The 25,492-nt window shown below is 42.9% G+C and overlaps 2 protein-coding genes and 1 long non-coding RNA gene across 10 annotated transcripts in view; 2 read left to right on the top strand and 1 right to left on the bottom strand.

Moving 5' to 3' along the window:
* KLHL36 (kelch like family member 36) overlaps positions 1–9,329 on the top strand; it is a 29,072-nt gene extending 19,743 nt beyond the window's left edge. For all 3 annotated transcript variants that reach the window (XM_058155306.1, XM_058155305.1, XM_058155304.1), the window contains 3 exons: positions 1,110–2,183; positions 3,789–3,946; positions 7,042–9,329. In XM_058155306.1, the coding sequence (XP_058011289.1) occupies positions 1,110–2,183; positions 3,789–3,946; positions 7,042–7,597 (1,788 nt within the window). In that variant the 3' untranslated portion in view covers positions 7,598–9,329. The remainder of the gene's footprint in view (positions 1–1,109; positions 2,184–3,788; positions 3,947–7,041) is intronic.
* A 121-nt stretch (positions 9,330–9,450) lies between these two features.
* On the bottom strand, positions 9,451–10,408 carry LOC131184238 (uncharacterized). Of its 2 annotated transcripts, none has more exons than XR_009151936.1 (3): positions 10,261–10,408; positions 9,682–9,867; positions 9,451–9,584 (listed from the first exon to the last, which is right to left on the bottom strand). It is a non-coding gene; the product is annotated as an uncharacterized LOC131184238 (long non-coding RNA). The 2 variants fall into 2 exon arrangements; XR_009151937.1 differs by having other exon boundaries at positions 10,335–10,393.
* A 138-nt stretch (positions 10,409–10,546) lies between these two features.
* Positions 10,547–25,492, top strand: part of USP10 (ubiquitin specific peptidase 10) — a 30,778-nt gene continuing 15,832 nt past the window's right edge. For 2 of the 5 annotated variants that reach the window (XM_058155301.1, XM_058155300.1), the window contains exons 1-4: positions 10,547–10,857; positions 20,331–20,399; positions 20,799–20,859; positions 22,416–23,423. In XM_058155301.1, coding sequence (XP_058011284.1) covers positions 10,837–10,857; positions 20,331–20,399; positions 20,799–20,859; positions 22,416–23,423 — 1,159 coding nt within the window. In that variant the 5' untranslated portion in view covers positions 10,547–10,836. Of the gene's footprint in view, positions 10,858–20,330; positions 20,400–20,798; positions 20,923–22,415; positions 23,424–25,492 lie in introns of all 5 variants that reach the window. The other 3 variants (XM_058155299.1, XM_058155297.1, XM_058155302.1) reach the window with 2 other exon arrangements.

Below are 25,492 nucleotides of genomic sequence, written 5' to 3'. Positions count from 1 at the left end.
TCAAGGTGTGAGGCATTCCTCTAGTTTTAACGCTCCTAAGCAAGGTTGGAAGTCTTGAATTTCATTCTTTGTGGCCCAAAAACCTATTGAGAAAGCTGGATTTGCTTGGTCACCCGTGGTTCACCTAATGAATGTGGTGGGTTTTTTTTTTAATTTGAATTTATATCCCGCCCTTCTCCGAAGACTCAGGGCGGCTTACACTGTGTAAGGCAATAGTCTCATTCTATTTGTATATTTATATACAAAGTCAACTTATTGCCCCCAACAGTCTGGGTCCTCATTTTAACTACCTTATAAAGGATGGAAGGCTGAGCCTTGGGCCTGGTGGGACTCGAGCCTGCAGTCATTGTAATTGCAGGCAGCTGTGTGTTAATAACAGGCTGCATTAGCCTGGTGAGCCACTTCCCAGCCCAAGTTCTTTACTTGGTTCTTTACTCAAGCCAGATACCTGAGCACTTTGCTTTCTTTTCTCCGAGTGGCTGTCTCACACTTCTGTCTTTGAATATCTGGATATTAGAATATCAGAGTTGGAAAGGACCTTGGAGGTCTTCTACTCCAACCCTCTGCTCAAGCAGGAGACCTCTACTATTTCAGACAAGTGGTTGTCCTCTTTAAAACCTCTGGTGTTGAGAGCACCCACAACTTCTGGAGGCAAGTTGTTTCACTGGTTATTTGTCCTCACTGTCAGGAAAATTCTCCTTAATTCTCCTTGATTAGTTTCCATCAGAAGATGATTGGCCACTCCCATAAGGCTTAAAAGAGCAGCAACGAGCAGTTGGGTTCTTTGTAGAAAAGCAACGGTGATTTCCATGCTTTTTGTCAGTGTCTTTTGAACTTTGTGGGGGTTTTACCAAGAAAAGCCTTTGGCAGGTTGTCAAAGATATCAATGGTTGGTGATAAGGCTGTCAGACTGGTTATTAAGAATTTTGTTTTGAATGAAGCTGAGAACGAATTAATTCTCAGCTGTTTTAATAAAATAAGTTTGTTGAGGACTGAATTGTGTTTAGTGATCACTACTTGGGCCTTGGTCACAACACTTATGAGCTGCAAATATGACTCACCCCTAATTTGCAGGGCATATTTCTTGATCCAATCTATCCTCCTTTCAGGTGTTCAAATGTGCTGACCACCCCAGCCTCGTTCTCCAGAGCCTGAACGAACAGAGACGTCGCAACCTCTTCTGCGATGTGGTTTTAGTGGTGGAGGAGCAGAAAGTCCCCGCTCACCGGAACATTCTAGCCGTCTGCAGTGACTATTTCCATACCATGTTCACGATCGGCATGCGAGAAGCTTATCAGAAAGAAGTGGAGCTCTTCGGCGCCACTTGCCTTGGCCTCAAAGCCATCCTGGACTTCCTCTACGGCTGCGACCTGTTTCTCAACAGCGGAAATATCGATTCCATCCTGGAAACGGCTCACCTGCTGCAAATCTGGAAGGTGGTGGACTTCTGTTGCGAGTACTTGGAAAACGAGGTCGACGAAGAGAACTACTTGTACCTCCAGGAACTGGCTTCCATCTTCAACCTCAAGCGCCTGGACGCCTTCATCGACACGTTCGTCATGAAGAACTTCGGCACCCTCTCGCTCACGCCGGACTTCCTGCAAAACCTTCCCGTCGAGAAACTCTGCCACTACCTGGGCAGTACGGGCGTGCAAGAGGAGTGTGAACACGACTTGCTGCAGGCGGCCCTGCGGTGGCTGATGCAGCACCCCGAGCGGGAGACGGAGGCCTACAGAGTCTTGGAGAACATCCATTTCCCTCTGATCTCAAAGAGCGACCTCTTGCACCGGGTCAAGCCGGCCGTCTGCTCCCTCCTTCCCAAAGAAACCCGCTGCGAAGACTTTATCGAAGAGGCGGTCAACTACCACAATCAGGTGGCCGCTCAGCCTGTCCTGCAGAACAACAGGACGGTTCTCCGGACCCAGGAAGAGAAGCTCCTCTTTGTCGGAGGAGAAGTGTCCGAGCATTGCTTGGAGCTGAGTGACGATACCTGCTTCCTGGATCCCAGAACGGGACAATGGGTGAAGGAGACGCCGCTGCCCGCCAGACGGAGCCACCACTGTGTTGCGGTTCTTGGAGGCTTTATCTTCCTTGCCGGTGGCAGCTTTTCCCGCGACAACGGTGGGGATGCGGCCTCGAATCTTCTCTATAGGTATGATCCTCGGTATAAACAGTGGATAAAGGTGAGGCTCAAAGCTCTGGTAGATATTTTTTTTTTCCTTTCCATGTGTTTGGAGATACAGAAAGTCCTCGACTTATGACCACAAGTGAGACCAAAATTTCCACGGCTAAGGAAGTTGAGTGAGTTTCACCCCAATTACCACCTTTCTTGCCACGGTTGTTAAGTTAGTAGCCCGGTTGTTACATAAATTCCCCATTGACTTTGGTTTATCAGAGGGCCGCCAAAGGGGATTATGTGACCCAAGGACACTGCGACCGTCATAAATACGAGTTTGGTTGCCAAGTGTTTGAATTCTGATCACGTGACTACGGGGACGCTGCAACGGTCGTGTGAAAAACAGCCACGCCACTTTTCCCCAGAGCCGCTGGAACTGTTTAACGGTCACTAAACGGATGGTTGCAAGTCGAAGACTGTCTGTAAAGGGGACAAGATTTCTGCCACCCCAAATAATGAAAATCGGTGTTCTCTCCTAACTGTGAGGTTGGGCTCCCAGAATGCCCTGGGCTACAACTCTTGGAATTCTGGGAAAACCCAAGTTAAGGAGAGATTTTAATGTTTCCAAAGAAGAGTGATAAATATATGCCTCGTTTCTGCTGCGTTTCTGGTTTGTCTATCCCAGGGGTCGGCAACCTTAAACACTCAAAGAACTACAAAAGTCCTAACCGGAAGCCTCCCGTTCAATTCTGGAGCCGACCGGAAGTCCGGTTCCCACACCATAGAGTCTCCTCCTAGCATGGCATCCTTTTTCCTATGCTGACCGGAAGTCTGGTTCCCTCCCACCATAGAGTCTCCCCCTAGCGTGGCGTCCTTTTTCCTCTACCTGTCCTAACCGAAAGCCCTATCAATTGTGGAGCCGACCAGCAAACAGGAAGCCACAGCAGAGGGATGAAAGAGCCGCATGCGGCTCCAGAGCCACAGGTTGCTGACCTCTGGTCTATCCATATGGTTTCTGTGGAGCTGGGGAAACGGTCTTTCTGAAACGGTCTCCTTTAAAACACAAAAACAAAGCACAAAATACCTGGTTGCAGCAACCTATCACGGCCCAAGCAGTAGCTGATGAGAACTAAATGGCTCGAAATAGATCGATACTAGTCTCCTTTTATTTATCAGCAAATATAAATTGGGTATAAAATGGTTTGTCGTGAATGTGACTGCCTGAGGATTCCTGGATTGGAGCTGAAAGACGAAAGGGAAGCAGTATGCTCCCTCCCATATTGGGATAGACCAGGGGCTTCAACAGAAAAAGAATCTCTCCCCTGGCTCAAGCTGATAAACAGAAGAGAACTTGTGGCTCAGAGGTTAATACAATTGCCTAATATGCAGGCAGCCCAAGTTCGAATCCAAGTAACGGTATGGCTAGCTGATGAGAGCTAAATAGCTCGAAATAGATCTAGTCTCCCTTTATTTATCAGCAAATATAAACTTGATATAGATATATAAAAATAAACAGGACCCAGGCAAAAGGTCTCATAGTTTGCATTTGCTTTTTGCCAGTCCTCCGCCCCGGCTTTTAAGTTGTGACAAATATACTGTTTTTAATTGTCGGTTTCTCTGACGGATGACCCTTGGCACGTTTTTTTTCTTTTCTTTTCTCTCCCGTTCTCAGCTCGCCTCGATGAGGCAACAGCGAGTGGACTTTTATCTCGGGGCCATCAGAGACATGCTGGTGGCTGTGGGTGGCAGGAATGAAAATGGAGCGCTGTCATCCGTTGAGACCTACAGCCCCGAGAAAGACACCTGGTCCTATGTTGCCGGCTTGCCCAGGTGAAACGGAGCAGATGATGATAAATCTTTTTTTTTCTTTTTTTTCTTTCTTTCTTCCTTTCCTTCCTTCCTTCTGTATTTTCTTTCTCTTCTCTCTCTTCCCTTTTCTTTCTTTCCTTCTTCCTTTCCTTCCTTCTGAATTTTCTTTCTCTTCTCTCTCTTCCCTTTTCTTTCTTTCCTTCTTCCTTTCCTTCCTTCTGAATTTTCTTTCTTTCTTCCTTCCTGTTTCCTTCCTTCCTTTGGTATTTTCTCTTTCTTTCTGTTTCTTTCTTTCTTTCTCTCTCTCTCTCTCTCTCTCTCTTTCTTTCTCTTCCTTTCTCTTCCTTCCACCTTCCTTCTTTCCTGTGGTGCCCATCTCACCTACAAATTGACTCGGTCACAAATGGTCTAAGTTTGAAACTGTCACTCGGAAGGAGAAAAACTAGACAGCAGTCCTCGACTTACAACTGGTCACTTAAGAACTGTTCAAAGTTACGATGGACCTATCCAGAGTTACTTACAACCCATTTTCGGAAATATGACAGACAGACAGACAGACAGACACACACACATGGGTCCCTCATACTCGTATAATCACATACTGGGCAGTTTGCAACTACTTGCCTTTTGCAGTGATAGCCATTTGCAATGGTTTTTTTTGGTATTTTCTGGCAATTCTAGCAAAAAACACCCATTAGGGAAAATGGATTTTAAAACGATCACAAAAACTATCGTAACTTCGAAGCCAGTCATGACGCCTCAGTTTATGACTTCTGACTATAATTCTGGGGGCCATTACGGTCAAAAGCTAAGACTTTTTGCAAGACGAGGTGATCTGGTCAGTTCTCTTGGGGCTGGCAAGGGTGTGCGTGCGGTTAGAGCAATCAAGGAACACAACTGTCTTTATCAAGAGGGACAGATATGACCTTCCGTTCTGGAGTTGCCGCTTGGCTTGGAGTTGTGGGCCCCAAAGCTTGTCTGCCCAATTCAGACTTGCATTTTCTCCCAATGACCTCTGCAAATGTTGGATCTGCAAAGAAAGAGTGTGCATAGCTGGTTTACGTGAAACGTAAATTTAGATTGGGTGACATCTAATCTAAATTTAGATGAGATGAAACCTGGCTCGATAGCAATGAGAAGGCTCTTGGAGATTCTAGTGGACAGTCACATAAATGCAAGCCAACAGCGTGCAGCAGCAACAGCGAAAAAAGACAATGCGATGCGAGGTTGCATTTACAGAGGGAGAGAATCAAGATCACGTGAAGTATTAGCACTGTTTTATAAAGTCTTAGTAAGACCACACTTGGAATGCTGCATCCAGTTTTGGTCACCGTATTATAAAGAAGTGATAGACGTTCAGAAAAGTATCAGCCGCTTATCCGGCATGGCACTGGGATCCCTACTTGAGCAGAGGGTTGGACTAGAAGACCTCCAAGGTCCCTCCCAACTCTTGTTAATTCAGGTGACTATAATTGTGACTCATCTGGAAAGCACCAGATTAAGGAGGCTGCTGGAGAGAAGATCAGGGGAAACCTGGTAGCATCGGAAACCCCAATCCTACACACACTGGGTTTTTTTCCTTTCTGTTCTCTTTTTCTTTTTCCTTCTTTTTTTTCCCTCTTTCTGGGATAGAGAATTTTTAATTCTCTGTCCCAGCCAGCCCTCCCTCCCTCCCTCCTTCCCTGAGGCACTAACATGAAGCAATACACAGGTATTTTCTTGCAAAACAGTCTTGAAATTAGGTCAGGGGTTGCCGCCAGCTCTTAAGATTACCAGTTGCTTGCCTATATATCACGACTGATATATCACCAGAGGCACTTGGGCAACCAAAGGTTGCGCCCAGGGGGTCCAAAATAATTCAGTGTGAGGCACATAGTTCAGATTGAACGGAGTTGCACACTGAATAAGGGAAGGATTTTTCTGTGTTCTCCAATCCAGAGAGCTACCGGAAGGCAACATTCAAAAATCCCAAGCCCCATTTTATAATAGAAGAATAGAATAGAATTTATTGGCCGAGTGTGATTGGACACACAAGGAATTTGTCTTGTTGCGTATGCTCTCAGTGTACACAAAAGAAAAGATACCTTCATCAAGGTACAACATTTTAGCCATGAAAGCCAGCTGGCTGACCTTAAGCCAGCCCTCACCCCTTCTCTCTCTCAGCCCAACCCATCTCAGTGGGTCGCGGCTGTTGAAAATAGGAGGAGAAAGTGTGCTAGATATGTTTTGCTGCCTTGAGTTATTCGTAAATATATTAAAGGCGAGATAAATAAAGGCGGGATATCAATAAATAAAAATAAAGTCTTGCAATCTAAGAGGGCAACCATTGGACTTGGCAATATGTTGAGTGAAATCCAATTCCTAGCTGAATAGACTTGTGTGTGTGTGTTTATTTAATTTCTACCTGTTTCTGATGTTTTGATTGAAGGAAAAAAACCCCACAAATACCTTTATTTCTATTTGGAAACCCGCTTCTAGATTTTGTGCTTGAGGTGGGGGGGAAAAATGAAACTTTGATTTTGAGTTTTTACCAATTAGATAGATTTGTTGTTACAGAAATGACTAGCTTATACTATTATATAAAAGTAAAAAGTTGAGGTTAATGCCTTATTCTACTGATCCAAAGGGAGTCGGAAGTCAATGTCTTTTTTCCCCCCCCTTGTTTTCCCCCGCTGTCCATTTTTTTTCCTTCCCTACTATTTACTATTCTATTCTCTTTGTATGCCATATTATAAACTAATAAAAATTGTATAACGCAAGCGTGAATTTCTACCAATTTCTGACTGGCGTACAATTCTAAAATTATAAAAAAAAATGAACAGAGTTACGAAAGAGCAAAAACATCCCCAAAATAAATAAATCCCATGCCAGTTTTTAGATGAGCTCCAACCTTTATTCTTCAATATTTGCATGGGTGTGTTTTGACTCTTTGCTCTGCTTATTCTCTCTGCCTTTTTAGGACTTTATTCATGGGTGTGAGTAACTCAATGCAGCCAGGCGTGCTCTGTTAACACCACAGAGTAAAGAGTTAAATCTCGAACGGGCTTTTGAAAGCATTCTCTCCTCCTGCTAGGAAGGGCCGCTTAAGTCTGGTTTCATTTTCCCTTCCACCGCAGGTTCACCTATGGCCACGCGGGCGCCGTCCACGAGGAACTCGTCTACATTTCGGGAGGCCACGATTACCAGATCGGTCCCTATCGCAAAAACCTGCTGTGCTACGATTATCGGATGGATACCTGGGAGGAGAGGAGGCCCATGATCACTGCCCGAGGCTGGCACAGCATGTCTACTTTGCAGGAGGAAATTTATTCCATCGGGGGCAGCGACGACCACCTGGAGACCATGACGCGCTTCGACATCCTGGAAGTGGAATCCTACAGCCCCAAATGCAATCAGTGGACGAGAGTGGCGCCTTTGCTCCAGGCCAACAGCGAGTCCGGCGTGGCCACCTGGGATGGCAAGATCTACATCCTGGGCGGCTACAGTTGGGAGAACACGGTCTTCTCCAGGGCCGTTCAGGTCTACGACAAAACGACAAAGCAATGGCAAGAAGGGAGCGACCTCCCCAAAGCCATCGCCGGCGTGTCGGCCTGCGTCTGTGTCTTGAGGCCCAGGTCGCACGACAAAAAGAAAAAGGCCAAGCCGCAACGCCACGAGGATCGAGGGAGATGAAGGATTGCGCTTGGATCGAAGCCTGTCCTTATCACGATAAACTTACAACCACAATTGGAAGCGGAACTTCCATCGCTAAACGAGGCGGTTCTTAAGCGGAAATTGCACCTGATTTTACGTCCTTTCTTCTATGGTGGTTGAGTGAAACACCACAGTCTTTAAGTGAATCGCACGGCGGTTAAGCTAATCCAGTTTCCCCAATTGACTTTTGTCAGAAGCTGGCTGGGAAGGTTGCAAATGATGATCATGTGACCCTCAGATGCTGCAACCTTTCTAAATACATATCCCCGCCCCGCTCCAAGTGCCTGGATTTTGATCATGAGGATGCTGCAATGGTTGTGTGAGAACTGGTTGCGAGTCACTTTTTTTCAGCCCCATGTGAATGTTGGAACGGTTACTTAATGCACTGTTGTAAGTCAAGGACAACCTGTACAGAGAACTGGCTTTGGAAACTTCAGAACTATTCCTTCTTGACTTGCTACAGGACTTCCTCCACTGTCCATCTTTGCTTCTTGGAGTAGCAAGCAAATGTTACTCATTTTTGGAGTAACCTCAGTGTTAGGGAACAAAGTCTGTGAGAAGAAATCAAGAAAGCATCTACAAACGGGAAGATGAATGTTGGGGATCTTCAGGGAAAGCCGAGCAGGTAGATCGCCTTTTCTTAGAACATAGAATTGTGTCAATAAAAGCCTGTCCATCAAAACTCACTTCCTGTATTAAAATCCTACTTTGGGAAAATTGACCAAAACGGAGAAGTGAGAATGAGATAGCAATAGCCTTTAAACTTATATATCGCTTCACAGTGCTTTTATAGCTCACTCTAAGCAGTTTACAGAGTGAGCATATTGTCCCCAACCATCTGGGTCATTTTACCCGCCTCGGAAGGACGGAAGGCTGAGTCAACCTTTAGCCTGGTGGGATTTAAACTGCCAAATGGCAGGCAGCTGGCAGGCAGCAGAAGTAGCCTGCAGTACTGCCTTCTAACCACTGCACCACCACGGCTTCCTTCTTTCCTTTTCCTCATTTTCTTTCTTTCTTTCCTTCCTAACAATAGCACTTAAGACTTAAATGCCGCTTCATCACCCTCTCTAAGCAGTTTACAGAGTCAGGATATTTTCCCCAACAATCTGGTTCCTCATTTTACCCACCTCAGAAGGATGGAAGGCTGAGTCAACTTTGAGCCTGGCGAGATTCGAACTGCCAAATTGCAGGCAGGCAGCAGGCAGCTGCAGTAACATTCAACATGTCCTTTACAGCTGAATTGAGATTTCTGAAACTGTTCTGGAGTACGTCATTGAAATATCCTGCTTTCAGCATCTAAGAGGTTCCTGAAACATCTGGTTCATTTCCCCCCCACCTGTAATGACATGCATGTCGTGCTTTGGCCTGAAGTTCGTATCAACACTTGGATGTAGTTTAAATGACTGGGTGTAAGATTATTCCTCTGTTTCAGGCAAAGCATGCTTCTCATGAATTTGGGGAAGCCTTTGTTAGTAGAAGAATAATAACCCGTTTTGCTAATACTTAGCTGGGCACTTAGAAGCGGTTTTACTTGAAAGGTTAAGGTGCTGAATGAGGAGCAGCGAAAAATCTTGGTCTTGCCTTAGACACAAAGCCAGTTGGGTGACTTTGGCCAGTCCTCCTCTCTCTGCCTAAGGGAGAGAAAGGCCACTTTTGAAAATATTGCCTAAAAAAACTGCAGGAACCCGTCAATGTAGTCTCTAGAAATAAAAACATTGGGGAAACAACAATCTTTCAGAACTAATTTGTATAGAAATATTATTCTTTCCTGTAAACGGAGCGGATCATTTTTATAAGGTTTGCTCAATAAATATTAACTTGGAACGATGTAATCTCCTTTCCTCCAGATTTTTTTGTGTGTGTTTAATCCCGAATTTGGATTTCAATCAATAAACTTGTTTCCAAAGAAGAGTTGGCTTTGTTCCACAATGATGGGCCAGGGATGCTGCTTTCCATCACCAGGGTTCTGAAAAGGAGGGAGTGAAGAATTATGGGAAATGTAATTTTGTAAAAGTGAGTAATACTGTCCAGGCTTCATATGAAGCTGGATTACATCCAAGTACCTGTTTTCTTCAGCTGTCCCAAAATGGGATTGCAACATCATTTTTCCCTGCTGTAGAGAGAAAAGCTGACCAGAGATAAAATATTGCAGGAAAGTAATGCCATGCTGTAGGAAATTTAAATAATTCCAAAGCAAACCTCACTCCTTAGTAGCACTGATGATGTTATTCAGTTGGGTCATGAAATGCCTGCAAGAAAACAACCAAAGTTTGCACCAACGACCACCCCTCATTTCAACCCTAAAAGTTGGTTTTAGCAACAACAACAAAAAAAAGTAGCGAGTCTCTCGATTCAGGCGGTTTATTCCGACAACACCCTTTTCCCTGGTTCTTAAAATCGCTCCATCCAACACGTGCTATGGGTAAAGGCCGGCGCCTGCGCAATGCCAATCAATCTCCCCGTCGCACCTGCGCAAGAAGCCACACCCCTCTCCACTCCGGAGCAAGCACAAAAATGTATTCAAATAAGCGCTCATGCGCAGACAGCTCTCTTCCCTCGCGATGGCCGAAATGCGCGTGCGCAAGCATGTCTCCGTCGCTCCCGCCCTCGCGCGCGTGGTACGGACAGCCGTTCCCCACCACCTTGAGGAGATGCGTGCCAGTCCTTCCCCTCGCGTTCATTCACACGTTCATTTCCGTAACGAATAAAAACAAACCCTCCACCCGTGAGATGAGAACTCCCACCACGATGCCCAAACCGGGGCTCCTCACCGATCAATGACCGGCGATAGGAAACGCCTCCGGAGGCGAACCGCGCTTGCGCAACTCGCCTCACTCGCCCTCCCTCAAACCGAACCGCCCCGACGCTTTCACCGCGCGCCTGCGCAGCCAGCAGTTGGCCTCTCTTCCCGGCCTCGTCTGTTGGGAAGGCTCATGCGCAGAGCGGCGGCGAGGGGGAGGGGAGTGGCTCACCCCGAGCCGGCGAGCCCGCCTGTGGGAGCGCAGAGCGCGTGCCGCGAGCGCGCGGGCCGCTAGTGCGCAGCCGCAGCGGCCGCCCCTCCCCTCCCTTGCTCGCCCGCCGTGTGTGGTGGCGGCCGTGCGCCTTTGCCAGCAACGAGCGAGAAGATGGCGGCGGCGCCCGCCGCGTGAGGCGCTGAGGGAGACGGCTGAGCTCCGCCGCCGCAGCCGCCTTCTCCCTCAGCGAGGGGCCGGGGCGCCATGGCGGTCCACGGCGCTCAGGTAAAAACCGCCGAGGGCCCTCCCGCCGGGGCGGGAACACGCTGCTGGGCCGGGCCTGACCCCGCGCCTGCAGCCTGGCGGAGCCTTTCTCGAGGCCCGGCCACGCTCTCGGCCCGATGGGCTCTGCGGTGCTGGGTGGGGAGCGGGCGGCAGCGGGCCTCCCCTCTTCCCCACGGAGCGCTTCTTCAGTGGGGCGGCCGTTGGCTTGCAAGGCCAGGGCGAGGCGGGCCTGCTGGGCGGCCGCATGGCGGTCACGGGAGGAGAGGGGGCTTCCCTCTTGTCAAGCGGGGACGGGGCGGCGGCGGGCGAAGGCCCCGCTGGAGGCTCAGCCGCCGGCCTCGTGGAGAGGCTTCCCTGCAGGCTCCAGTCGGGCGGCCTGGCTCGGCGTCCTCTCTCTCTCTCTCTCCCTCCACCGCGGCCCACCTTCTTCGCCCGGGGCGTTTGGGGCAGGGCCAGGGGCGTCTTCCTTCCAGGACTGGGTGCGGGTTGAGGTTTGAGGCCTTCGGGGTGGCTGGGGGGGGGGATTTTGCTCTCCAGGGAATGGGTGGCCCGCCCTTCGTCTTTAGTGGGGAGTGGGCTTATTTCCCAGCTGGAAGGGAAAGGAGGCCCTCGTTCTCCTTGTGGCTGGGTTGCCTTGCTTAGGCTGGGCTGTCTTGAGTTGAAAGTCCAGGTAAGGGGGAGGATTGGATTGGAGTTGGGGGCTGGTAGATTGTGTGTGTGTGTGTGTATACACACATGCACATTAATTCAGTGTTCACCTATACATACATGCATATGTAGATGTGTGGAATATGTATGGGTGTGCGCACACACACCCCAATCCAATGCTCACCTATACATACACATGCATAATATGTACATATCTATGCACGTGTATGTATAGGTGAGTATTGGATTGGTGTGGGTGGGTGTGTGCACACCCAGACATACATATATGTGCAGATACACACACAACCATTAATCCAATATTTGCCTCTATGCACACACATACATGTATGTATGTATGTGCACACAACCACACTAATCCAATACTTGCCTATATGCACGCACACCTGTATACATACGTGTATGTTATGTATAAACACAACCACACTAAACTCTAATCCAAAACTTGCCAATATGCATGCATACATGCATGTGTGTTATATGTATGTATATACATACAATCACACTAATCCAATACTTGCCTATCTGCACACACATATGCATACAAACGTGTGCTATATTATCTATACATATAACCACACTCAATTCTAATCCCATACTTGCCTATATACATGCATACATGCATACATACATGTATGTTATATGTGTGTGTGTATGTATGTATGTATATGTACGTGTGTGTGTGTATATATATATATATATATAAATAAATAAATATAATATATATATTTTCTGAGGTTTTCACGGGTGTTTGTATGTAGGTCTTTGGTTGTTCGGGTTTTCTCCCGTGTAAAATTGGAAATGTCTTGGCAACGTTTCAACGAAGTCTCATTCGTCATCTTCAGGCTTCAGCTTCGTGCTTCTGGGATTGCTCCCAGAAGCACGAAGCTGAAGCCTGAAGATGACAAATGAGACTTCGTTGAAACGTCACCAAGACACTTCCAATTTTACATGGGAGAAAACCGGAATAACCAAAGACCTTCATATATATATGTGTGTGTGTGTGCGTGTGTGTATATATATATATATGTATGTATGTATGTATATATATATATGTATGTATGTATGTATGTATGTATGTATGTATGTATACACAGTCATACTCAACTCTAATCAGTACTCACCTATATGCACACATACAGGAAAAAGATGATGAATAGCTTTGGTTTTGGGAGGAGAACTGGTCATGAATTTACGTATTTTTGTAGCAGCGGATTAAGGGCAAAGAGGAGAATAATAACTTTTGGGTATGAATAGAGGTAAAACAGATTTTTGGCATCATCCCTTTTTATTGAACAGAACTTTTTAGCATTTGCTGACACCTGTATGTGGGGGGGGGGAGGTTTCCTTCTTTAGCTGGCTCTTAGATACTTGTTTTCTCTGCTCACAGTTGTAGGTTTTCAAACATGCTGTTAGGAATGCAGCTGGAAAAGTTGGAATGCTGTATTTTAAAGTGATGGTATGCTGTTTAGGTAGCGAAGGAGGTTTTTACATCTTGATTTTGGTGTCATGACAGCTCCTCATTTCCTTTTGATTTTTATGTAGCATTTTTACCTACAGGATGAGATATAAAACTTAATCCAAAAAACAACTTGGTTAGATTCCTATTAATAATAGTCAGGAAATACATAGTTGTAAAAAAAATGGGGGTTGTGCTATCTTAATTTATGGAACTCTAGGAGGTTTACAATATTGTGTATCACACCTCCAGTCATGAATTCTGTCTACTCAGTTTAGCAAATTGAACTTCTGTCTTTATATTTATTTTTGTATATGCATATTTAAAAACAATACTTTATAGAATATTAGCTGGCCATTTCGGTTTGGAGTAAAACGTTCAGGATTCTTCCTTGTTATTTTGTTGATTATCATCAAAGTTTTGTTTTTTAATACAAAGCTCTACATCAGTGCATTTAAAAACCAAAAAGGAGTGCAGATGTTTTGAAGTGGTATTCTCATGATTTCTGCTTGATTTTATTGTTTAGCATTTCAACATAGATTGCATATTTTCTCCTTAGGTTTTTGTTCCTTCAGTAGCTAACCAGTTTTTGCAAAGGAAGCTAAAGTTGAATGACTTCTTGAAGCGATCAGTCTGGCTCTGGGAGACACGCAATTATAGACAACTCTTGCAAATCTATGTAGATATTGCATTTTCTTGGGTGTCACTTGCTGAATTGATCTAATTAGTTGATGCCTATATTTGTATATACAAGTCCCATATATCCTGTACTTAAATTTCCTTTTTGGTGTTGTAATTGAAATGGCAATAACTGCCAGCCATATAAGCCCCAACTTCATAGATTGCCTCTATGTGGCCAGGAATCTGAATTGTGCTTTATATCTCAAATCATGCTGTTCTGCATTGTAAATGAGGCAATTATAACTTTTGACATTCCATTTGTAGGAACTCAGAATGGCTTGCTTCTCTAATTCTTAAGCCAAAAGGAAAACAATACTACACCCTTGATTAGATCCTCATTCAGTTAATTATGTTTCAGTAATGATTGTAAGTTTCATCATGAAGCAGGGTGCATTTAACTTCTCCAGTGGAAGATGTCCGGGTTGTAGGCTTTTAAAATCAAAGTAATCTTAAAAAGTTGTTTTTCAATACCGACCCAATTTTGTGCAGTGGTTAAAATGTTAGATTTTAATAGGAGAAGGCAAAGTTCACAGTACTTTTCTGTACTTCACTACATAGCCTTGGACAACACAGTCTAATCGATTTTATAGGGATACAGTTTTAGGCATTGTTATGGTTTTTAACTTCTAGTCCTAGTATATGGAAGTAGTAGGAATAACCAATGAAAAAAGACGCAAGGATACCACTTGCTTTAGTATAAGAAATTATAAGAGCAAGGTGTTTTTAAATACATAGTGTATTGATAATGTTACTATGGGTAATGAAAACAACTTAAGAACACAGCTAAGCTCAGAAAGCACCAAGAAACCAACCTCCCCCCCCCACACACACACATTTGTAGTAAGGCTATTTTGTAACTGGAGCCTTAGGACTGGTGTTCTGTTCCTTAAAATTATCTTGTAAATTGCTTCGAAAAAGATACATTAATTACATTGGATTTTTTTAAAAAACAAAGGTAGTAATTATATTTAAAAGGCCCCAAAGCATCATAGCACCTAAAAGAATCTGTTTCTAATCTGCTTTTCCTGCATTTCATTTAAGACCCAGCCTGATGAATAATTTTTCATCAGTAGCATAGGGATGCTATATCTATTTTCCAGGAAAGCGTGTAATATTTTCAATTCTCCAGAACTTTTCTTTTTTAACTTTTGGTTGGTCTTGTCAATAATAATGGGGGATGGAGTTTTGAAATTGAAAATTAGCAGTTTGTAAATGACTATTTACTGTATTGGACTACAATCATATTTTTAAATGCTGTTGGAATATGATTGTATATTAAATTTGTGTCATTTGTTACTTCCTCTAAAATGAGTAAGATCTGCTGGACTACCTGTTTGTTAATTTTAAAGCTATGTTTTTGATGCAGATACCTGCCTTAAAATCGCTGTATACTCATGGCATGAGTATTTGTGCATATGCACAAAGATTGTATGTATGCATTTTATTCAAGTGAGAAAAATTAAGTATGCTAAAATTAGCTTGAATTCTTACACCATTTTAACTAAATTATATCTATAGGGTTCTCTCATCTTGCTATTATAAATCTCTCATAGTCTGGATTTTAATATTTCTGCACATTAAGATGTGCCTGAACTTGAAGCTTCTGGCAATTCTCTTGTACTACATGTTAACCTTCTTATTCCACCTTGATAATAATTAAATAGCGTATCAAGTTTTTTTAAAAAAGAAGTATAAAACAAGATTGGGAGGCAGTTTGATGTAGTGATTAAGGCATCAGAAAATAATCTTGGAAGCTGTGAGTTCCAGTTCTGCCTCAGGTATAAATCCAACTGGGACAGACACACACTCTCAAACCTAGGAAGTAGGCAATGACAAATGACTTCTGAAAGCCTACCAAGAAAACTGCATGGACTTGTCATAGTAGTCTCTCTAAAAGTCAAGACTTAGTTGAAAGCACACAAACAACCAGTAATGATAACCCAATTATTTTAATGGAACCAAGGTCTTTTTTAATGAAAATATTTTTATTACAATCTCTGCTATCTGCAGTCTTAAAGATTTTTTTTTTTTGCAGGCTGTTTAAATAGAATGTCTAGAATATAATTTACTTGGAATTTAGGTTACTTTCTTGAAATTTGAATTGTGGTGACGTAAATGTCTTTGCAATATATATTTTTTTATGTCGATCGCAGTCTACAGAGCAACTTTTTGATTTAGAATGCAACCGTAAAAAAGGTTGTTTTTCATGTAATGTTCAGCCAAATTCTTTCAGACCCAGGCTTCATTCTATGACAGTCTCGTTGTACATACAAAAAATGGCTGAGTTCTCACAAAATGCTGCAGCTTTGCAAGATTTGAAATGTGGTTTCTGCAATTTGGGATAGAGTCGGTATATCTTTTTTTTTGAAAATAAGCAGATACTCTGGTATCGCTAAGCAATGTTGTCAACCTCAGTGCTAAGCTGTACTGTACTATCGGCTTATCATGACGCAGAAACCCATGTACAGATAGTCCTTGACTAACAACAGTTCATTTAGTGACCATTCAACGTTTCAACGCCACTGGAAAAAAATGGCATTTTATGACCATCTTTCACACTTATGACTGTTGTAGCATCCCCATGGTCACGTGATTTACATTTGGACGCTTGACAACCGACTCACACTTATGACTGTTGCAATGTCCTGGAGTCACGTGACCCCTTTTGGTGACATTCTGACAAGCAAAGTCAATGGGAAAACCAGATTCACTTAACAACTGTGTACTGATTTAAGAACTGCAGTGATTCACTTAGCAAATGTGGCAAGAAAGGTAATAAAATGGGGCAAAACTCATTTAACAAATTTCTCACTTAACAACATAAATTTTGGACTCAATTGTCATAAATTGAGGACTACCTGTTCTTTGTCAAGGTACGATGGACGTCTCAAATCACCATGGCTTGTTCAATAAACCATGACTAAACATTCTGACTTAGCTTTTGTGTAAAAATAAAAAGTGTATGGAATCTTGGCTTGCTATGATTCTTCCAGATAGGTTTGATGATGATCTCTGGTTCAGCCTTACTTTAGAATTAACATTATAAAATAAACATTTATGGAACATGCTTTCTGCAAAATTATGTGTTATGAACTTCTGTAGCTAATAGTTTCAACTTACTATAATATTACTTTTTGCTTATTGTTGTCGGAGTTTTGTTTTTCTTTTTAACAGATCATTGTATTTAGAACTTTCTGGCTTTGAGCCAATGGATTATAATCATTTGTCACTTCAATGCTGTTTCAGCAAAGTAGATGGTCAGTTTGAAAGACCTGGATTGCTAGACATGCAGTTTTTTTTTCTGTCCAGTTGAAATAGTTGATATATGGCTGTATATAATGCTTTATATATGACCATTTAGCGTAGCACTCAGCATTTAAATAGCAGCGGTGCTTCACCACATGAGAAGTTTTCTCAGTTTTCAAACACTTCTGTAATTAGAACCAGAATGTTTTCATTTCCCTTTGCATAATTTGTATTCCTCAAAAGAAAAACTTTCTGTAATTTTGTGGCAGTTGTGGAACTGGTTAGCTGTGCAGGAGCCTAAAACAAAAATCCTTTCAACATTGTTTAGATCATAAATGCAACAGTTAAGACACCCTTTGACAAGTCCAATTGTTCTCAGTTTCAGCAGCATGTGGCGATGGGAATTTGTTCTAAATATTTAATGTACAACTAGCAGTAAAAGTGCTTTCCTCTGACAGTGTTGTCTTCCCATTCCCCATTATAGATGGGCAGACTAATGTAATTAAAGTCATTGTATTCCTTTCTCTGAAGCAGTTTATTTAGGACTTGGAAAGAGATGTTCTAATTCCGCCTCGTACTTAATAAATTGTGAAGTATGTTTGTCCAAGGTAAAGACAGAGAGGTTGTTAAATGCACACAAGGTACTCCTATTTCATTGGTGAGTTGATAAGAGGCTTTAATCGCCTGCTATCTGATTAAGTTGAGGGTGGCCTGGACTGATCAAAGAAAAAAAAAAGAATGATTGGAGAAACTGAATAAGATGTCTGACAGTGTCAATTGTCGGAATCCAAACCCGTTGTCTCCATCATAAAGTACGACCATTGGGTTAAAACAAAGGTTTCACTGAATGTCACAGTTTCAAAATAATTGGGTCTCGACTTTTGCCTTAGTGTAGTCTGATACATGACACCCAATTTTAAATGGGCTATTTTGCCTGGAGATTATTTTAGTTTAGAAGTATTTTGTAAGATGTCTTTTATTATTTCCCAGAAAACACTAAAACCTGCAGTTCTGTCCTTAGGCAATTGTCAGATAAAATAGGCCACAAATATTTAGACTTCTTGTTTAACAGCTGACACCAACCCTCCCATCCTTCCGTTGCCACTTCTCCAGCAGGATTTGCAGGTTTTGGAAGACATTAGCGCAATCTTGTAGATGCTATCTGCCTGGAGTACAGTTTCATTCAAGAACTAAATTCCTCCCACTCCTTGTCTTTGTCTTTCCATCCTCAGGATCATCCTGTTTGGATTGTCATGCTGGAACAAAAGGCTTTTAAAAAAAAAAAGTTCTTATAGTATGGATGCGCTCAGGTAGGGAGTCAAGCAGCTTCCTAGATGACTTATTTGAATAGCCTGATAGGAGAATATCAGTGGATATTCTCCCCCTTTTCTGCAGGCAAAAAACCCTTTTGTAATTGGAAGACTTGAATTAAAAGTAATTGCAAAAAGTGAGCACGTAATACACAGGGTATCATTTTCCCAAAGCCAGAACAAAAATTTAGTATATTTTCATTTAGAAATAACAAATGATTCCTGCCTGTTCAGCAGAGATGCATATGTAAAGACTTACCGGGAGAAATAGCAAAGGAAATAAATTAGTTGATTGCAATAAGCTAACATTGGTGTAAATAGCTGACCATATACATAGGTGGAATAAAGGTATGGTAAATTGGACTGAATCATTCAGAAAAGTTGTCTATTGTAGTAGCGTATTGAAAGTAAAACTCATGCTGTAAACTTCAGATAACATCTAAGCACCTCAGAAAAGGGATTTTTCCCCCCCCAGTCCTGGAATTACTATGCAGTGAATAGTAGAGGTGGTTTGTGGAGTGGTGCAGTCAATTTGTCATGTCAGGATTTTACTACATTCTGCTGCGCATGTAAAATAGACAAACAGGAGAAGAGGGCACTGGATGTTAACACAATCGTCTGTAGCTATGTAAGACAACACTTTTAGGATAGCTGACATTACTACAGGTATTCCTTGCTTAACAACCACTTAGTGATTGTTCAAAGTTATGTCAGCACTGGAAAAAAACTACTTATGATTGGTTGTTGCAGCGTCCCTGCAGTCAAATAATCACAATTTGAGCGTTTGACAACCATTTGCACATTTTAACAACCGTTGCAGCATCCTGCGGTTACGTGTGATCACCATTTGTGACTTTCCCTCTCAGCTTCTGACAAGCAGAATCAGTGGGGAAGCTAGCAGGAGGTTGCAAATCATCGTTAGCTGATGGTTATTTGCTTAATGACCATGGAGGAAAGGTAGTAAAATCAGTCATGATACCTCACTTAATGATCATACTGCTTAACGACAAATTTCCCGATCCCTATTGTGGAGGGCTGCCTGCATAGGCTATTTAAATGAAGTTTGCGGAGCTGTTTCTCCATGCTTTCCTGACCCTTATTGTGGGTTTTGTGTGATGTCTTTGTGATTGAATAACAAGGAGCCCATTCTCAATCAGCTCAGCAAAAAAATAAATGATTTGAACTGTTGGAAAGATAGTTTTCGTGCTCTGTCTCATTGTGAAGGAATAATTGTGCATGGATAAATGTTACACCATAAATATAAGATAAGATGGAGGGGGGATAATCAGTTTGTATTTTGAGGCATAACTTTAGCAAAGTGATAAATTAAACATTTTAGCCTTTAAGAGGAACGTGTATATATAGGAATAAGTTGTTAAAGGTTGGTTGTGTTGCATAACTTCATCTAACAGATACATCTCAGGTTAAAGTTCAGCAAGTTGTACTAGTTGCTGTAATTTGAAATGTTGCCAGAGTATAGTATCAATTGAAATTAGTTTGGTTTGCGCTGTTGAAAATTCATTGAAATATGAGAATGACTTTCAGCATGCTTAACTTGTCAGATTGCTTTGAGTTGTTGCATAGCTGATACCTAACAGCTGCTTAGATAGTCCTTAATGGATTAACAAATGCTTTAAGGAGATTTCCAAACCAATTTTACTTTAGCAGAGGTAATCCTCGATTTACGTCCCCGATTAGGACCAGAATTTCAGTCACTAAGTGATGCAATTGTAATTTTACACATCATGTGGCTGCATTACATAGTGACAACAGTCCCTGTTGCTGTCATTAAGCAAATTTTACCAGTCATTAGCTGAGGACCCACCCCAAGCCAAACTATTCCAGGCTTGGCCCCTCTCAGCCCCGACCTCAATTACATAAGGGGCTGTCTCCACTTCCTCCCACTGCCTGCCTGTTACAACTTTGGACACAGAACTGGGTGCTTATCAGCTTCTCAAGATCCTCTTAATTTTCTGGTAAAGGGACTTGCTGAAGGTAGTAATGTTATTTTTAACAAAAGGCAAGGTTTTATGGTACCCTGTGCTGAAGAGCCACAGCATGTCAAGAGTGTTGAAATTCATAAATTACTTACTTTGTGTTTTATTTTACAGTATATCTTTGGGGAATTCAGCCCTGATGAATTTAATCAGTTTTTTGTGACTCCCCGTTGCTCCGTTGAGGTAAGAACAAATTTAAAAATTTTAAAAGTGAAAAAAATGTTCTAGTCCCTATAAAGAACAATGAATCCTAAGCACTGCTTCAATTTAAGTCTTACATTTGTTTATGTTTTTCTATTAAAAGTAATTTTCCTCTGATAAATGTATAAATTTCTTTTAACAGTCTCAAGAACAAAGGCCACTGTATGTACTTCAGATAATTCAGGGGGGAAAAATCTATGCTTTCCTATTGTATACAAGAAGGAGAACATAACATTCAAGAGGAAAGACATGGGATAGAATGTAACATGGTTGTCTACTATCTCAGCCATGTTTTAGATTTGAAATGCTTTGTGTCATTTAATAAACCAATAACTTACGCTAAAATAATTTCCCCCTCATTCTTCATTTATTTCTGCGCAGCTGCCTCCCTACAATGACACCATTTCATGTGGTCTTAAGTCCACAGGAGAGCTCCATGATGGTAAGAAGCCATTCCTTCTTCACCACTGTTTTCCCAACCCTTTTGAAGTCCAGTGTATTGCAGGTTCGTTACTTGAGTTCAGCTTTGGGGATTTGGATTACTTTGCAGCTTAAGCTTACTAACCCAATTACCAGAAATATTCCTATTTCATAGCATGTTTAACTAATAGTTCATCCTACCTTCTCACTGATCCTTTGAATATTTTTATTTTAAATCAACTTGAGCCCCTTTTGGTGTCTATGATAATTGTTCCTTATATGGAACTCCCGAATCTTAAAATGACTGGATTCTTGGTTATGAAGTCCATCTTTGAAATTGGGAAAAATAAAAGTGGCTTTTTATGTAATTATCGTTTGCTATTGAGAGAGGGAAGGGATATTATTTGAAAGAAAAAATATTGAAACACTTTTATCACACGAAGCAAACAACAACGCTTCTGACCACAACCAAATTTGGTTCCGACCAAAACATTCACAAAATTTTTGAATCTGGCCGCGAACCCATTCTCGGGTGACGATCAAACACTCCCTTGGGAAGTGCTCCACTCCGCAACACACACACACACACACACGCACGCACACACACATACACACAATTAAACTTAGTGAAAAGTGAAAAGACGTGCACAGGAATTCCACTCCTGGCGCTCTTAAGCCGGTTGCCTTGAAAAGGAAACTGGTGCGCATTCCTCCGCCCTCCATAAGCCCTCACTACCGGTAGTAAGCTCTCTGTGCAGAAGAGGTGGAAGATCCTCAGAATCCTGCCGTGTGCCCAAAATGCAGCTTCTGAGGAATTAAAAAGTGCTGCCTCTGCGAGTTGGGCGGGGTGGTCAGCTTGCCTGTCCCTCAAGCGCAGCCGCCTTAAGGTTTCCAGCTCTGTTCGCTGCTGCTCGTGCAGGGCAAGAAAAGTAGGTTTTCTCAGTGTTATTAAAGGATTTTACATTTTACTATTACAGTACGCCGTTCTGTGTTCTATGGCACAATTAACTATTTTTGTGCTTAAAAATCTTTAAAAAGCAATGTTTATATACAGTTTGTAGGGGTCTGGAATAGATTGATCGTATTTACATACAATTCAATGAGGAAATTAGGTTCGGTTCATGACCGAATCGGGTTGCGACCAAAATTATGGAACAAATTATGGTCGTGACCAGAGGTTGTACTATATTAGAAATAATATATTTTGCTCATAGTGAATTTCTCACTGGGCAGAATTCACACTTGGTACAACAGCGTAGAGCAGTCCTATGCAATGACTCCAAAGTACACTCTTCTGCCCCCCTCCCCTCCCCCGTCTCATGCACACGCTGTGTGTGTTTGTGTGTGTGTGTATCATCCCAGTTAAGATATTTATATTAAGGAGGCAACTGATAATTAACACTAGATTATACTTACTTTTTCCTGAGATTTTTTTAAAGATCTGATTTGAGCTAATGATTTGCATTCGCCCAGCTTTTCTGCATATATGAAACCTAAGCTTTTTTTCTTCCTTATTCATTTTTTTCCACACTTTGCTTAATTTGCTGTGTATTGTAAGGTTTTTTTCCTCTCTCCTAGGAGAGGAATATCAGAGAATTGAATTTGGTGTTAACGAAGTGATTGAGGCAGGTTCATCTGTGCTGAACAACAGCGACTACAGTATTTCAAGTACCCTGAATCCTCAGGCACCGGAATTCATTCTCGGTTGCACACCGACCCCCAAGACCCCCAGCGATGTCCTTGGTGAAACCAACCATAACTCCATTGACTGCCAGTTCAGTGATGCTTCCCTTGCTTTGGATAATGGTTCTAATGCTGAAAACGACAGTTTCTCTGGGAGCCTTGGACAGCGGGAACGCAAAAAGAAAAAGAAAAGGCCCCCCGGATATTACAGTTATTTGGAAGATGTGAGCGACGGCGTTCCTGCTGAGGCTTTGATCAACGGACATGCCGGTTCGCCCAGACTAAACAGCATCAGCATAGACGATGTAGATTTTGCAGGTGATGTGCCAAGGACTTGTAACAGCCCTGACAATTCTGTGGACTTCAGTAGTGAAGCTGTATCAGAGGATTTGGTTCCTAGCGCTCTAGATACTACCAGAACTGCCGGGCAGCCAGAAGTATGCAGTGTTACTAATTCGGAACAGTCTTGTTGTGTCTCCTCTGATCACGAGAGAGACAGCCCGTTAAGGACAGCTGTCGTGCAGCCTTGTGCTGAAACTACTGAAAACCTTGGCGTTACCAATGGGCAAACACTTGAAAGCTCTAGCGAGGGCGCAACTGCCAACGGGGTGGACTTGCAGACTGCGGAAAGCGCTGACTCAGACCAAGCTAAGCTGGAGGAGGCCTCCCCGCCTTCGACCGAGGCGGTCACCCCCGTTTCAGGATCAATGGTGGTTAATCAGCCTGCAAAATCATGGGCAAGTCTGTTTCACAACTCAAAGCCCTCTGTTTCCACGCCTATGGCTTATGTGGAGACTAAGTATGTCCCTCCTGCCGTGTCTCCTGTGGTCCCTGAAAAACAGGTTGACGTCAAAGAGGGGCCCGTTCCAGTGTCTGAAGATCCCGTAGCCATAAAGATTGCAGGTATCACTCGCTCAGGGTTGAGCCAAAGATAAGAGAGGTTAAAATAGGAGGAAAATTATCTGCTGAGAGGACACGGCAATTGGGTTGAACGAGAAAGTATTTTTTTAAAAAAAAAAAAAATCCCAAAGGTGCTTTTTTGTTTTCCCCACAAAAGACAACTAGACTTTACATTTTTTCCTGGAAGATATTTTGCTTCTCATCCACGAAGCTTCTTCGGTTCTGACTGAATGGTGTGGAAGGGAAGAACTGAAGAAACTTCGTGAATCATCGTCCTCTTTTAATGGCCCCATAATCCGTTGTGGGGTGGAGTCTGGGCAACTGAATGGAGCTCGCAGAGTGGTTTAATGGCCGGATGCCCTTCCTGTCGCCAATGCGGAGCTTTGTTCAGCCGATATATCCACATTGTGCCCAGAGAGAGAAATATCTTCCTCTACCTGGGATCGAACTCACAGCCTCCTGACTGTGAGGCGAGAGCTCCACCTCTAGGCCACCGCACCACTCCTAAGAAGCTTCCTGAATGAGAAGCAAAATATCTTCAAGGGGAAAAAAAGTCCAGTTTCCTTTTGAAGGAAAAAAAAAGCACCTTTGGGCCAGTCATGACCTGGATGACTGAGACTCTCCACTGACATGTTAAAATAGCATTACAGGGTAGCATTCACCGGTTGCCTCAATTAGCAACCATTCAAAGTTTGTTGTTGTTAGTTGCGAAGTTGTGTCCGACCCATCGCGACTCCATGGGCAACATTCCTCCAGGCCTTCCTGTCCTCTACCATCCTCTGGAGTCCATTTAAGCTAGTGGAGAATGTGAAAGTAAAATTGCAAGTTGCAGTCGTGTCTCAACTAATGCAGTGATTTGCTGCCCTATGTCCATTGTGTTCACATGATTTTCTGCATGGCAATGGTTTTCTACCCTTAACCGTAGTTCCTAAATGAGGATGACGTGTAACTGAGGATTTCTGTGATGCTACATTGTTAAGTTTTCAGTATCGTTTTGAGTTGATAAGTACACTTACAGGTTTAACTTCCTCCGGGTCCCGATATCAGACCTGTAAAATTCCCATCCTCTCCACCCACTCTCCTGATTGAAATCTAGCCCCTTTCTGTCCTGATTGAGCTCTGTTGGGAAAATTGGTGGAATAGAACTTGCTCAAGTCTCTCTAATCCCCTTAAGAAAACAGATTGAACCATTCGATAATGGACAACCCTGAAACACTGAGTTGGAAAATCAATTCTAAAAGCTTGCCTGAGCGAATTGGCATATTATGAATGAGTGGTAGTAGATCCTGCTGGTCTTAATTTCTGCTTCTCTTCAGCCAAAATGAGTAAAAGCAATCCAAAGGTATTGGCTCAGTTTCCCCAAATCTGACATTTGTTTGTTTAAAGTATATACCGCTCATCTCACCTAGAGGTGGCATCTTCCAGATCAGATAGAATTGCAGCTCAGAATTCCCAGCCAACCAGTCCATGGAGTGGATCCAGTCTTGTTGGGGCAGGTAGAAGACCCAGGCCTCGTGGGAGTGGGTGTGGGAAAGAGAGGAGGCCCACCTACTGCCAGGCCTCGTGACCTGTGACATATTTCCACATCCTGTTGGGTGTCAGGCCTTTCAAGGACTCGCCCACACCCTGAAGCCACCCAGCGTCTTTGCATAATGACATGCATGGTCATTTAAGGACTGCAGTGGGGCGGGTTGGGATTGTGGTTGTTGAGCAAGGCAGTCCTGTGGGAGTCTTGCTTAACAACCATGACTTACAACCAAAATTCCAGGCGGAATTGTGGTTGTAAGCCAAGAGCTACCTGTAGCTAAGTCTTCATAAAGTAAGATTTATTTTTATTTTATTTTATTTTATTTTTATACTTTTATACCGCACCATCTCCCGTAGGACTCAGGGCGGTTCACAGGCATATTAAAATACAACAATAATAAATAAGCAATTTAAAACCCAATTAAAACAAAATATTTCAATCGCCAAATAACTAAAACTGTAAAAACCGGTTAAAACCCATTAAAATTAACTAAAATATTATTCTTAGGCTAGTCCAGCTCGTTGAAATAATAAAGTCTTCAGTT

The sequence above is a fragment of the Ahaetulla prasina genome, chromosome 12 (genome assembly GCF_028640845.1).
Source record: "Ahaetulla prasina isolate Xishuangbanna chromosome 12, ASM2864084v1, whole genome shotgun sequence".
NCBI lineage: Eukaryota > Metazoa > Chordata > Lepidosauria > Squamata > Colubridae > Ahaetulla > Ahaetulla prasina.
The sequence above is the reverse complement of the archived record's forward strand: the minus strand, read 5'-3'. Positions and strand labels throughout refer to the sequence as shown.